This window comes from Sceloporus occidentalis, unplaced genomic scaffold (genome assembly GCF_023333645.1).
Source record: "Sceloporus occidentalis isolate IW3139 unplaced genomic scaffold, rSceOcc1.0.p SCAF_3, whole genome shotgun sequence".
In the NCBI taxonomy this organism is placed as follows: domain Eukaryota; kingdom Metazoa; phylum Chordata; class Lepidosauria; order Squamata; family Phrynosomatidae; genus Sceloporus; species Sceloporus occidentalis.
Window position 1 is genome coordinate 130,158,981 of NW_028316983.1, and position 14,003 is coordinate 130,172,983.

The window sequence follows — 14,003 nt, forward strand, 5'->3', positions numbered from 1 at the left end:
GCAGCATATTCCACTGCGAAACAGCTCTTACTATCAAACCTACTGGAAGGGATCCGTCTTATTACCACCTTAGATGCTTTTAAGAAGGCACTTAAGACGGATCTCTTCCAGCGGGCTTACTCACCCGACTTTGTATAGGAGCCTTATTAAATAAAATGTTGCACTCCTTTGATTATAACTGCCATGTTTGCTATGATTGTTATGCAAATGTCAGTATTTTATTGATTGTATCTTTGTATTTGTATTTTGTATTTATTTTATCGGATGTAATCCCGCCTCGATCTGCAGGGAAAGGCGGGGAATATAAATAAATTATTATTATTATTATTATTATTCTCTCAACATTTCTATATTGAAATTTTTGTTTTCTAAAACTTTGGGTATTTCAGATTAATGTTTTATATTTTTACTATAATTATCTGTACTGAATATGTTGTTTTATTCAGCATTTTAGGTTTGTGTGTGGCTTTTTTGCATTGTATTTTAGTATTTTTATATTGAAATACTTATGTTTTATACTGTTTGTAAATCGTCGTGTACATGGATGTCACCATACAGTGGACCCTTTGCATATGCGGGGGATCCATTCTGTCCCCCCACCCATGTATGGGAAAAAACGCGTGACCTCAAGTTCCGTTGTTTGCTATGGCCATGTACTTGCGTGAGCTGTGGGCACACACACTATTTTAATGCTTGGGGCTTGCTGTCCACGTGAGCCTGAGTTCACAGATGGCAAGCCCATGTATGGGGCAGGCACACTGTATAAACAAATAATAATAATAATAATAATAATCAGGAAGTTCTTCCTTATGTTTAAGTGGAATAACTTTTCCTGTAATTTGAATCCTGCTCCACGGGAAGAGATCTGGATCCTGGGTTGAATCCAGAATTACCAATGTTTAAAGGACATTCATTTAAGTCAGTGGGAATTTAGTTGTCTTCAGCTTAAATACTATAGATTACAGTGATCTATTTTCTAATATTAAGAGTATGACTAAGATAACATCCAACCAGTAACATTTTTCCTACAAATCAATAATGGTCACACATTATATACCTTCTGTAATACTTTCAATAGTAGCTACAAACACACATACCAGCTGCTAGTAAGTATTTCACCAATTCTAAGTGGCCCTCTTGTGCTGCTTCCATCAAAGGTGTAGAACATCCTAGTTCTATGTCAGCTCCTGCCTTAATGAGGAAGTCAGCTACTTCCGAAAATCCTCCACAGCATGCTAGAGTCAGAGCTGTCTCTTGTGTCTCTTCTGTCTGTGCATTTATATTAGCACCTGTTGAACAAAGAAATACTAGGAAATTAAATTATTAGCACCTTTACTGGGTTGTTGCCTTCAACATCATTAGCAACGGCTATATCTACTAATCTATGCAGTTTGTGCATTTGTATTTTATTCTAAAAACAAAATACAACATAAAGGGAAACATTTGCTACTTTTAAATTTTTATAATGAGAGGGATGAAAGAAATCAAACATCTAATATTAAATGTTTACCTCCTATTCACCTTGTCACCTCACTAAAGGAATACACTCTAAAGCATTCCAAGTTCAAAATGAAAATGCCTAAATACTACCTGCTTATTCGGCTACACAACATTCTCTGCAAGTCTAGCCATTAGTATAGTCCCTTGCTTCTTTTCCAGTTCTTGCTTCCATTTTTTATTAGTTGCAGCTTGACACAATGTCTCAGTCCAGACAAACTGATCAAAAACAAGCCAACTTCAAGCAATAGTTTATGAAGATCACTTGTTTTAGTAACCACAGTGAAGGTCAACCACAGTTTACAGATTGGACAAGCCACTAAAATACAATTAATCTAAAATGGAAACTGAAGTTTCTGATCTTCTCACAACTGCAAAAGAAAGGAGAGGGATGTATGTATGGGACAAGTGAGACTCATTTAGGCTCAATGCTAAACCATGGTTGTCTATTGACACAGGAAATATCTTCAGTGTAACAAACATACTACAGAACTATTTTGCCTTTAAGTTTAGTACTAAAATAAAAATGACAATTAACACGAACATTAAGGTTGTAGGTAGTTAATGAAAACTTGCTTTTTTACCTTGTGCTAGTAATAAAGCAACCATTTCCTCATGGCCTTCCCTAGCAGCTTCCATCAATGGTGTATAGCCTTCATCATTAACTTCCTCAAGATTGGCTCCTCTTTCTATTAACAGAGCTGCTAGTTCCACATGACCACCACATGCAGCAAGTGTCAGTGGAGATTCAAATGAATCAGCAGGCATGTTCACTTGAGCACCACTGTCCAGCAACAGACGAGCTACTTCCACATGGCCATCCTATTAAAAAAAGAAAAGAGAAGAGAAGGGAAAGTTATTAAAGAAGGTTACTCAAAGTTCTGGTTCCTAGAATGTTGCAATCTTCCAGCCATTAGTTGCCAGTCCACAGAAAAGACTATGCTCAATCTTTTGTTTAAACTGCAAATTTCTGAGCCATAACTCCATTTCAGCAATTATAATTTCATACACTTATATCTTTCAGAGCCATTTAAGATCAATTCAACTCACACAGAGACATTTCAGGAATTCAAGGAAAGGATACATTTTAAAACATATTTTCCCCTTGTCTCCCTCATTTTGGGAATTCAGAATCCATCTTTAAGAAACCAAGCCCCAATCTAAGAAGCAGAAACAGCTCTACTTATGTGGATCTTACTAGGGGCTGGTGGTGGGAAAGAATCTCCAAGATTCAACTACATTTGACTTCTTAAGCAATCCTGAAATATGTTCCTGCCAGACTACACCATGGAGGCAGTTTCACTGTCAGACGATCATGTAAAGTACAAAACAAGATGAAGCAGACTCCTTTGTCTAACTAGTTGAATGAAAGTAACAGTTCTGCATGTGTAAGTATATGTTCTGTTCTACTGTATATCACTACACTGGGATTATTTATTATTTATGAGCCATGACATTTTGTGTAACATTAGGGATGAGAGTGGCTTCTTGAAAATCTTTTTTTAAAAAGTATCCTGTGCTTTCAGTGATATCTGCGCCGTTTGTGTAAGAGAAGGAAAATGAGGAGCAGTCTGGTAGCCGCAAAATATCTGCATACACCAAGTCACCAAGATATCATGTAAGAAAGGGTTTGTTCTACCATGTTCTACCCAGGCAAAATAAGGGATCATACATTAAATTGCATGATTCAACATCCTTATCCCTAGCTCTTGCTCTTCAGTTCTTTGCAAAGCTGAGAAAAAACAGAAAAAAGGAGCTCTCCAAAAGAAAGAGAAAGTACAATGTTGCCACCAGAAGGTGGATTGGATGAATCCTTCTAATAATAATAATAATAATAATAATAATAATAATAATAGGTTTTATTTATATACCGCCCAATCACTGGGAATCCGAGCGGTTTGCAATAGAGGGGATAACAGACAGTTCCCTGCCCACAGGCTTACAATCTAAAAGACACGACACAAAAGGAGAAGGGAATGGTGAGGGGGGAGGGAATCAGGTCCAGCATTCTTCTCTCCCTCTGAGGCCTGGACCAAGGCAGATGGACCGGAGGGAGGGCTCTTCTTCTTCAGGCTAGCCCCCGATGGAACTGGGCCAGCCTACTCTCTCCCTCAGAGGCCGAAAGATGACAGTTAGGGAGGGAGGAGCCTTTCTTCAGGCTAGCCCCTGATGGTACTGGGCCAGCCTTCTCTCTCCCTCAGAGGCCGAACGATGACAGTTGGGGAGGGAGGAGCCTCTTTCTTCAGGCTAGCCCCTGATGGAACTGGGCCAGCCTTCTCTCTCCCTCAGAGGCCGAAAGATGACAGTTAGGGAGGGAGGAGCCTCTTTCTTCAGGCTAGCCCCTGATGGAACTGGGCCAGCCTTCTCTCTCCCTCAGAGGCCGAAAGATGACAGAATTGACTTTCAAAGTAACTCGCCCAATGTGCCATTTGCAGTCGACAGAGAAGCAGCCATCCAGCAAAAGGAATTACCCTAGCCTAACCAATCCCTAGGGAGACAACAGCAAGAGAAAATAATGAGAAACACTGCACTGGAGCACCCTGCAGCTAAAGGATGCATGAGCTGAAGCAAATGTATGTAATTTGTAATGTCTAGTAAAGGTGGAAAGAGTGACTCAGTTGGCAGCTCTACAAATTTCTTCCAGAGGTGTTTATGGAGAAGGCTGCAGAAGTAGCTACTGACCTGGTAGAGTGAACAGTGACATACTGTGGTCTAGGAAGACTGAAGGATTCATAGGCCAAGATGCAAGCTTTGATGGAAAAAAACATCGATCCTAGAGAAGTAGATAGATAAGTTCCTCCAAACTCTTAAAAGGACTGATGCATCTAATATACATTTTGAGAGTCTGTCTGACATCCAATTTATGCCATCATTTTTCTAAAGGATGGACAAGTGTGGCCAAAAGGAGGCTAAAATGAGTGGTTGTGAGTGGTGACAGTAACTTTTGGCAAGAACCTGGATCAAACCAAAGGGAAACTGACAGAGCTTCAAACATGCAACAAGAGGGAACCATAGATAGCACTGCTAGTTCTGAGACCATCCTTGCCGAAATAATAGCTACTAGAAATGGAGAGAATACGAAGGGGAACCCATTTTAATTTCTCAGAAGGTGGCTAGGTAAGAGCCATGAGGACCTTAATAAGATCCCAAGATAGGAAGCAATGAACTTAGGGGCTTAGGTGGGAGGTCCCTTTCAAATATCTTTTCACAAGAGGATGAGAAGAGAGGGTATGCTCATGACTGGGTGATACAATGGACACCAAGGCTGCAGTCTGACACCTGTGTGTGTTAGGTTTCAGACCAGCAATCTAACTCACTTGTAAAACTTCTAAAATTTCCTTTACGTTGGCTATGAGGGGAGAAATGACTGACAAGAGAAAAGCCTTCCTGGTGGTCTCATACATTCTATTGGTGGAACTCCTCCTGAAGGCTAAAAGTATATTTGCTATCTTATGTGAATAACCAGCCCTCACATAAAAATCTCCTTTCAGTTGCCAGGTAAGATTTGGCAGTTTTGTTGCTCATTCCCTTGAGAGCCTGTTGAAAGCAGAAGACTGCTAGTTTGATGGCCTGTAGCTCTAGTCAATTGATGTGTGGGAGAGTTCAGATCTCTTCCAGACCCTTAGCCAAGCAGTCCTTGAAATTGGCCTCTAAACCCAGGAGGCTGCCATTGGTGGTGAGGATTTCTCTGGGAGGGTCCTGAAATGTCTCTTCAAGAGGCTGACACAGTTTGTCCACCAGGAAAGGGACAGTGACTTACTGATGAGATGAATCCTGGTGCTATGTTTCTTTGTTATTCGACACTGAAAGTGTGCAGAAACCAATGAAGGGGGCAGGAGTGAAATCTTGCCCATGTGATGAAATAAATGCAAGAGACCTTGAGTCTTAGTAGGTGATAAAGAGACATCAGGTCTGCTACTTTCTCCAGGGAGGAGAGCCACTTCTCTGATCTTTGCTATCTGCTCTGCAGATAGTGTGATGCTATCTTTCCTGGTGTCTATGAGTGCTCTTAAATGTACCAGCTTTTGGATTGGAACAAGGTGACTTTTTTGTATGTTGTTCACAAACCTGTAATTGTGGAGGATGGATTGGGTTGTCTTAAGGGGCTGATGGACAGCTACCAGTGTGGCATTTGAAAAAGATATTGTCCAAATATGGAATATGGACCTTGCAATCGCCAAAGTCAGTGTTTTTACCACTGAGCCACTGCATCTGAAAGGAATGGGTGGGGAGAAAAGGCTGAGATTGTCTACCCTGGCATTTAATGTTAGGATTTGAATCCTAAGGAAAATGCACAGATATGGAACAAAGACGACAGGGTTATCAAAGGTCACAAGGAAGCCATGATGAGTCAGCACAAGATGTGACATCATCACAAGACTGAAAAGTGCAAAGTCATACTGCACAGGGGACATGTATAGAGGTGACACACCAGGAAGAGGCTGGACAAAGTGCCTGAGCATGGCACATGTATATAAGGGATGGCAAAGACCAATTTTGATTTCCTTGTTTCTGTTTCTGATTTGTTTTACTAATTGTGCATTATTTCTTTTATATATATATTTATATTATATTTATATATAATTTGTTGTTGTTGTATATAAGGGAGGAGCCTCAGTGTTCAGTGTGGGTAGTTGGTGATGTGTATATGGCGAGAGACTTTGACGGAGAGAACGAGATTTGTAAATACTGGAATGATAAGTAAAAGCCTCCTTAACAGATATCAGCTTGTTGTCTTGTTTGCTGCTTCTGGGAGTGGGAGGACTTCTCCAGCTTGTACTCAGCTCCATGTCACTTCTTTAGTGGCTATCCAGGTGCAAAGCTTCAGTGTGGTCGCACAATCACGCCAACATTTACATTCTTGGACACTGAAGGCATAGCCTTCTTCTTGTACTTAATCTCAGTGAGGATGCCTTTGAGAGCCTCCTCCCTGAACAGGAGGGAACCAGTGTAAGGGACTGGGGCCAAGTTGGACATCCTCATTTAAAACAACCATCTCTGTCATCTGCTCATCAACGCTGAAGAGGCTTTCAGGACCTGGCTTTTGAGTTAAGGCGAGGGGGTCAAGGTCAGATGCTTCAGCCCTATCCATATCTGAAACAGAGCTGTCTCCTGCCTGGAGAGGATTTTCTTCTACATTAATCTTTTCCACCAGCTGATAATCTTATTCTATCCAGGGTCAATTCAAAACAGAAATTTAATTTAGCATTGAGCACTCCTTGCTCTCTACATTATTTAAATTTTCTCCTGTTTTCACCATGGTCTATAGGATAATCTGAGAGAACATTGAAGACCAGTATCCAATGGACCACACTAATATGTTTGGGTGAATTTTTAAATCCATGTATCTGAAAAGCACTAAATCAAGATGAGCTAGTAATGTTACTACAACAAGAGATAATCCAAACTACTTTAGATAGTTTACATTTGCTCTGAAACAACAGATCTGCATTTCTTTAGTTCCATAATATTCCAGAGTGGCCAGGTGATGTTAGCAGTGAGAGGTGCTTTATATAAGCCTCATAAGTCTGTTAATTTTCCAGAAGATCTAGGACATGGCCCCAGGTACAATCACTAAGCAACCAAACTACTGTAATGGGCTGTTCTGTAAGGGGTTTCAATCAACTGGTCCAGAATATAGTAACTGTTGTTTTATTTAAGTCTACAAAATGAGACAATCTTACATTGCTTCTGTCCCAATTTCAATGGTTATCCATTTATTTCCATGACCTTCAGAGGCCCAGGTGGCCTGGGAGTTGAATATCTCAAGTGCTTCCTCCCACACAAACCTACTTGAAACATGCTGTATACTACTTGGTCCTTCTGTTTAAAATGTGTTTAAAACCAAGTGTAAAAATACACTGAATGTGTATCAGAGTCCCCTCTCTGTTCTTGCAGCAACTTCCTCGAATAGGTTCTGCTTTCAGGCAAAAAATGAAAGCACTGTTTCAAAAAGTCCTGGTTAATGTTACCTCATGCAAGTCATAGTAAACTTTGCTCTTTACCAATATCATTTTATAATGTGCAATTAGTTTTTATAAAGTGTCTTCCTTGCTGCCTTGAGTTACTCATACATAAATATGGGATATAAAGTATACCATAAATAAGTATGTGTATCCTCAATTTCCCTACAATAACTAACCTTACATGTCTTACAAACTAGGCAGCTAGAAATTAACCTGTAACTGTTCACTGCATTCTAATACACCCAGGGTGGTAAGGTTGTGTCCCACACTGCAACTCTTTGGCTAATTTAATTCAGGGTATCACAGGCCCAAAACAGACAGGCCAAAAGTGCCAGCTTCGGGCCGACCTGAGTTTGTGGCATTCAAGTGACGCACACCCCCAGACTGGGCCCAAGCTGCACTGTGGCCACCTAAGATGGATCAAACCCAGTCGCGAAAGGAGCGCAAAAAAATGTTCCTTGCCAGAGGTCCACTGTGGACCACAGCAGTAGCCAGCTTCGGGACCATGATGTCTGGTCATCATGTCACTCAGGGTGCGTCTGTGGCTGGACCGGTCAGAGGCGCTTCAAGCTGCCCGTCTGCTTGAGGGCAAACAGACTGATGAGGTAACATGTGTACACATATAAAGTGCACTATACAACCTTGAAATGCTACAAGATAAAAGATTCCATGTCTCTACAACAGGGGTAGGCAACCTGCGGCCCGCGGGCCGGATGCGGCCCGGCAAGGCCTTGGGACCGGCCCCAGCCCTGTCCTGCCGCCGATTGCCGCCGGAGCCTTTGGCCTCTCACGTGAGGGCATGGGGCCTTTGGCCTATCAAGAGGAGGCGGGCAAGGGGGGGCAAGCGGCGGGCAAGGGGGGCAATTGTCTATAGACGCCTCAGAAACATGCATTTATATTAACATTTTTTAAAAAATCAGCAATTTTTAGCGTGTCCTCCATTTTTTTTTAAAAAAAAGTGACTTCCATTTGAAAATTTTGTCCCAGTTTATTTATTTATTTTAAAATTATTTAATTATTTATTTTTTGGCTTCGGCCCCCCAGTTGTCTGAGGGACAGCAACCCGGCCCCCGGCTCAAAAAGGTTGCCTACCCCTGCTCTACAATGTAGCATCAGTGCTAAACTGCAGCATCAGATCATCCATCTTTAGACAAGATAAGAAAAACACACTCTTCAATCTTTTCAGGTTCTTGCCAACTACAGTTAAATTTTAACTGTTGCTAACTCTTCTTCCCTTACAAGGCTCTTCAGGTACTATCACTCTAGGGAAAACAGATGTCAAGACAATATAGAACAATGTTTTTCAAAATAATAATAATAAAAAAATCAAAATAAGCAGTAAGATAATATGATCATAAATTAAGATTTTTTCTGTTTTCATTAAACAAAGATAATAGAAGAAAAGACTAAATGTATTTAAATTCTTTAGCTCTTTTCAACTAGAACACAATTTATTTTAATGGTCATTTACCATGCAAGCTTCCATTAATGCTGTGTGCATCTCATCTGTTTTGTGCTCTTGATCAGCTCCAGCTTCAAGCAAGAAACGAACCATATCTAAGTGACCTACAAAACACAAAAAGAAAAATATATATTTCAAGATCTAATAATGGTACAACAACAAAATAGCTGAGCTCTATCTACAACTATGGGTGTGAGTGCAAAACATCTGAAAAATAAAATTCCAATATAATTTACAGATAACATGAAATATAAGATACAGATGAAGCATAAAATTAATTTCAAGACTAGCCATTTTAAAGCTTTATACACAATTTCACTTGAACATATTGTTCTGCTTCATCTAATGTTATTTTTTCATTTTGACATTATAGCTACCTAAGGATTTCAAATATATAACTAAAGAATTTGATCCAAAAAAGTGTCATCTCACGAATGAAAAAATATTTCTGCTTTCACAAAGCTGGAATCAGTATTCCCACAACACCCCATAAGAACCTTTTATACCATACATTGTTTCAGCTTTAAAGTCCTTCCCAAGGAAAAAGGCCAGCATTTGAAGGGGAAAAAACTGAACTCTTTCACAGAATCGTAGAGTTGGAAGAGAACACAAGGACCATCCAGTCCAACCCTCTGCCATGCAGGAATGCTCCATCAAAGCATCCCTGACAGATGGCCATCCAGCCTCTGTTTAAAGACCTCTAAGGAAGGAGACTCCACCACACTCTGAAGGAGTGTGTTCCACTGTCGAACAGCCCTTACTGTCAGAATGTTCCTCCTAATGTTGAGTTGGAATCTCTTTTCCTGTAGCTTGCATCCATTGTTCCAGGTCCTGTTCTCTGGAGCTTGTTCCCTCCTCAGTATGACACCCCTTGAAGTATGTAAACAGGGCTATCATATCACCTCTTAACCTTCTCTTCTCCAGGCTAAATATCCCCAGATCCCTAAGTCTTTCCTCATAAGACATGGTTTCCAGACCCTTCACCATTTTAGTCGCCTTCCTTTGGACACGCTCCAGTTTCTCACTGTCCTTTTTGAATTGTGGTCCCCAGAACTGGACACAATATTCCAGGTGGGGCACACCAAAGCAGAATACAGTGGAACTATTACTGCCCTTGATTTAGACACTATACTTTTATTGATGCAGCCTAAAGTTGCATTGGCCTTTTTAGTTGCCGCATCACACTGTTGACTCATGTTCAATTTGTGGTCTACTTGGACTCCCAGATCCCTTTCACATGTAGTCTCATTCAGCCAGGTGTCCCCCATCCTATATCTGTGCATTTCATTTTTCTGCCCTATGTGCAGTACCTTACATTTCTCCCTGTTGAAGTTCATTTTGTTAGCTTTGACCCAGCTTTCTAGTCTATTCAGGTAATTTTGAATTTTAATCCTGTCCTCTGGAATATTAGCTACTCCTTCTAATTTGGTGTCATTTGCAAATTTGATAAGTATGCCCCCCAATTCTGTCTTCCAAGTCATTGATAAAGATGTTATATAGCACTGGGCCAGGACAAAGCCCTGTAGGACCTCACTGGTCGCTTCTCTCCAGGATGAAAAGGAGCCATTGTTGAGCACCCTTTGGGTTCGGCCGGTCAACCAATTACAAATCCATGTAAATGTTACCTTGTCTAGCCCATATTTTACTAGCTTGTTTGCAAGAATGTCATGGGAAACCTTGTCAAAGGCCTTACTGAAATCAAGATATACTATATCCACAGTATTCCCTTCATCTATCAAGCTGGTAATTTTATCAAAGAAAGAGATAAGATTTGTCTGGCATGACTTGTTTCTCTGAAACCCATGCTGACTTTTTGTGATTATGGCATTGCCTTCTAGATGTTCGCAGACCCTCTGTTTAATAATCTGCTCTAGAATCTTTCCTGGTATTGATGTCAGACTAACTGGATGATAATTGTTGGGATCCTCTTTTTTTCCCTTTTCGAAGATGGGGACAACGTTTGCCCTCCTCCAGTTTGCTGGGACTTCTCCTATTCTCCAGGAGTTCTCAAAGATTATTGCCAATGGCTCTGATATTACATTTGCCAGTTCTTTTAATACTATTCATCTGGTCCTGGAGACTTATATTCATTTAGATTAACAAAGTATTCCTGTACTATCTTGCTTATTCTGTGCTGAAATTCCCCTATTCTGTCCTCTGCTCCATTATCCTTAATCCCCTTTCCTTTTCTGAGAAGACTGAAGCACCTGACCTTCCCTTCTAACTTACAATTTGGAATTTAAATATGACAGCTTGATTTCCTTGGCAATTTTTGCCTTACATCTGAATTAGTTTTCATATAACGGTGATGACTGCTTCCAAGATATAAGACCTGGGTCACCTCCTCTTTAATGCATTCCATGGCTAACCATCCCACAATACAACTGTTCAGGGCATACAGAAAGGTTACCTCTACCCTGTGCCTGGAACATATAGTCTATGTGACAGTAACTGTAGTCACCCACTGCAATAAGACTTTCTCCTTTTAACACCTCCCTGACTTCATTCTCCATCTGAAAAATACTGTGACAGTGGTGCTCACAGGATGATAGCATGTCCGCACTACTACTTTTTGGGCCTAGTACTGTCAGCTACACTCCTTCTATGGAGTTCATATCCTTTAGTCTCTAGTTTGCCAGTATGTCCTCTCTGACACAGAGATCAAAATCATCTGCAGTACACCCAACAAATAACAACAACTCCCCTCCCCTGGCATACTTCCCATAGAAGTATAACCTCTAACTGGTTATTGCATTTTACTATATGCTTGCAACACACCCATTCCCATTTGAGTAGTCAAAACTGGTTGCATTTAACCCAAACTCAATTCTCCTCAGCTCCTGTCACTTTTCCCTGAATTTTCAAATTAATAGGTGCTCGGTCATGTTTTTGATGCTGGATGCATTTGGGTTCAAGTGGAGCCTTTCCTTTTTGTTCTGGTCTGGCTTTTTGCTTTGCCTATCTAGCTGGCATTACGGGAACAGGGTAGCATTTCAGATGTTGGCAGGTCCTGTTTTTTAACTTCCTACCTAGAAACTGAAACTTGGTTTTCATAACTTCCTAACTATCTACAACATTGTACTGAAATATGCTACAATTGCCAATTCTACATAAGCACTATCTAACAACCTGTTTATTTCTAGCCTCTATGAAAATCAATAGTTTTGGATTACAGACATCCATTTTGTACTTCATGTCCGAATATTCTACTATTTTTGAAAATATTTTTTCAACATAAAGTACAGAGTCTTGCTTCTTTATAAACCAGAGGTACAATACTTTCATCTTTTTATCCTGTCTGTGGGTAACTTTATAGTAGTATAATTGCTTGAGAAGTTGTTTTACACTACTTTCCAAAGTACAGTATTGCTCTTTTTTAATACTAAAAAGTCCTGAGTAAGAGACTTTGTTTCAGTATTCTTTCTTATTTCCAATTTTGCCACAGGAAGAAAATTGGAATGGAAGTGCAGGACAAGAAGAATACAAACAGTCATTCCTCCCGCCTTCCCATATCTTACACCGTCAATTACATTAACTGTTAATACTGGAAATACTGAAATACGGGGAAATTAGACTTCAGAGTCACAGTTCAGAATTTTTATAACTTCCACCTCTTACCCAAAAAAAATAATAGTCTAATAACTATATTCCACAGAATGTGTTTAGGGTTGTATTTATTTGGTACTTAAATCTAAATTCTATCACAGAGCAAGCTGAACTGTATAACCTGAAACTATGTATACAGCCATTTTAAACATATGCACAATTTATTCTAGTTTTTTATTGAAGTTATTCAGTCATCCATGTTCTATGAATCTGAGTCTAGAAATACCATTATTATCTCAGTATTAATATCATAAAAGTCACAGAATAAACATCTGTTTCCCAATTTTCAGCTTCAAACAATACATTTTCAATAGACTGCTACAGGTAATGTTGAGCTCTTTGTTCAAAGGTTACTCTAGTTTTTTTATATACAGTCATCCCTCCATATTTGCGGCTTTGATATTTGCGGATTTGATTATTCTCGGATTTGATTAATATGTTCTCTCTAAGACTGTCTAGGTCCTCCAGTGCAACTCTGCGGTCAACTTTAACTAAACATTGCACTGAAAGACCATTTGTAGCTACTCCAGTGCCATTCTATGGTCAGTGTATTTTGGACATTGACCACAGAGTTGCACTGGAGGACCTAGAGATTCCTAGAGAGGTGTCCTCTCAGGTAAAAACAGTGTTTTTGTTATTTGCGGGTTTTCCATATTCACGGGGGTCTTGTTCCCCTAACCCTAGCGAATATGGAGGGACAACTGTATATTGTCTTCAAAATACCATACCTTTATAACAAGCAAGTGTAAGGGCACTTTCTTTGAATTCATTGGAGTGAGTGTTGATTCCAGCACCATATTCCAGAAGTACTCTTGCAACCTCAACGTGACCTGCACTAGCTGCTTCCATTAAGGGGGTATGTCCATTTTCATTATGATCTTCAATATTTGCACCTGCTTTCAACAATACCTTGACAATGTCAACAAATCCCCCAGCACAGGCATAAGTGAGAGCTGTGTTCCCTAAAAGGAGAAGACAAACACATACACCATTATCATTCCTAGTCCTTTTTTAATCATTATACATAAACATTTACAATGCATATTTATAATATTAATCCATATTAACAGGATGAGGAAAGAGGGGAAAGGCATACATTAGAGATCTGTCCCACGAGAGAAGAAACATGTCTCCAATAAAGCCTGAGCTTTGGCCGGCCAGCTGCAGAACTGAAAGCACTGGGCAACATCCCTTTGGCCTCTCTTCAAGCCTCCTAAGAGGACATACTGGTGCCATTGGTTTCTACAATGAAAGAGACTCCTAAGGCCTGTTCTACGGTTCAAAAAGATAGTAATGTTCTGCTTATGCCCAGCAAATCCCTTGAGAAACAGCTGCAGAAAGAAAAAAGTACATCCCCCTTAGTTTTGGCAGAACCGAAGGAGGAGGAAGAGGAGGTGAAGGAGAAGGAGGACCAGTCTCTGAGCCTTGCCTCCTACCCCCAAGACTCAGTTATATCAGGACTGCCTGGCTAC

At 40.2% G+C, this 14,003-nt stretch overlaps 1 protein-coding gene across 10 annotated transcripts in view; it reads right to left on the bottom strand.

Annotated features, from left to right (window-relative positions):
• Positions 1-14,003, bottom strand: part of ANKHD1 (ankyrin repeat and KH domain containing 1) — a 120,337-nt gene that overhangs the window by 73,533 nt on the left and 32,801 nt on the right. For all 10 annotated transcript variants that reach the window (XM_089516281.1, XM_089516279.1, XM_089516277.1 and 7 more), the window contains exons 6-9: positions 13,260-13,493; positions 8,935-9,029; positions 2,082-2,319; positions 1,098-1,289 (exon numbers count right to left, since the gene is read on the bottom strand). In XM_089516281.1, coding sequence (XP_089372407.1) covers positions 1,098-1,289; positions 2,082-2,319; positions 8,935-9,029; positions 13,260-13,493 — 759 coding nt within the window. The remainder of the gene's footprint in view (positions 1-1,097; positions 1,290-2,081; positions 2,320-8,934; positions 9,030-13,259; positions 13,494-14,003) is intronic.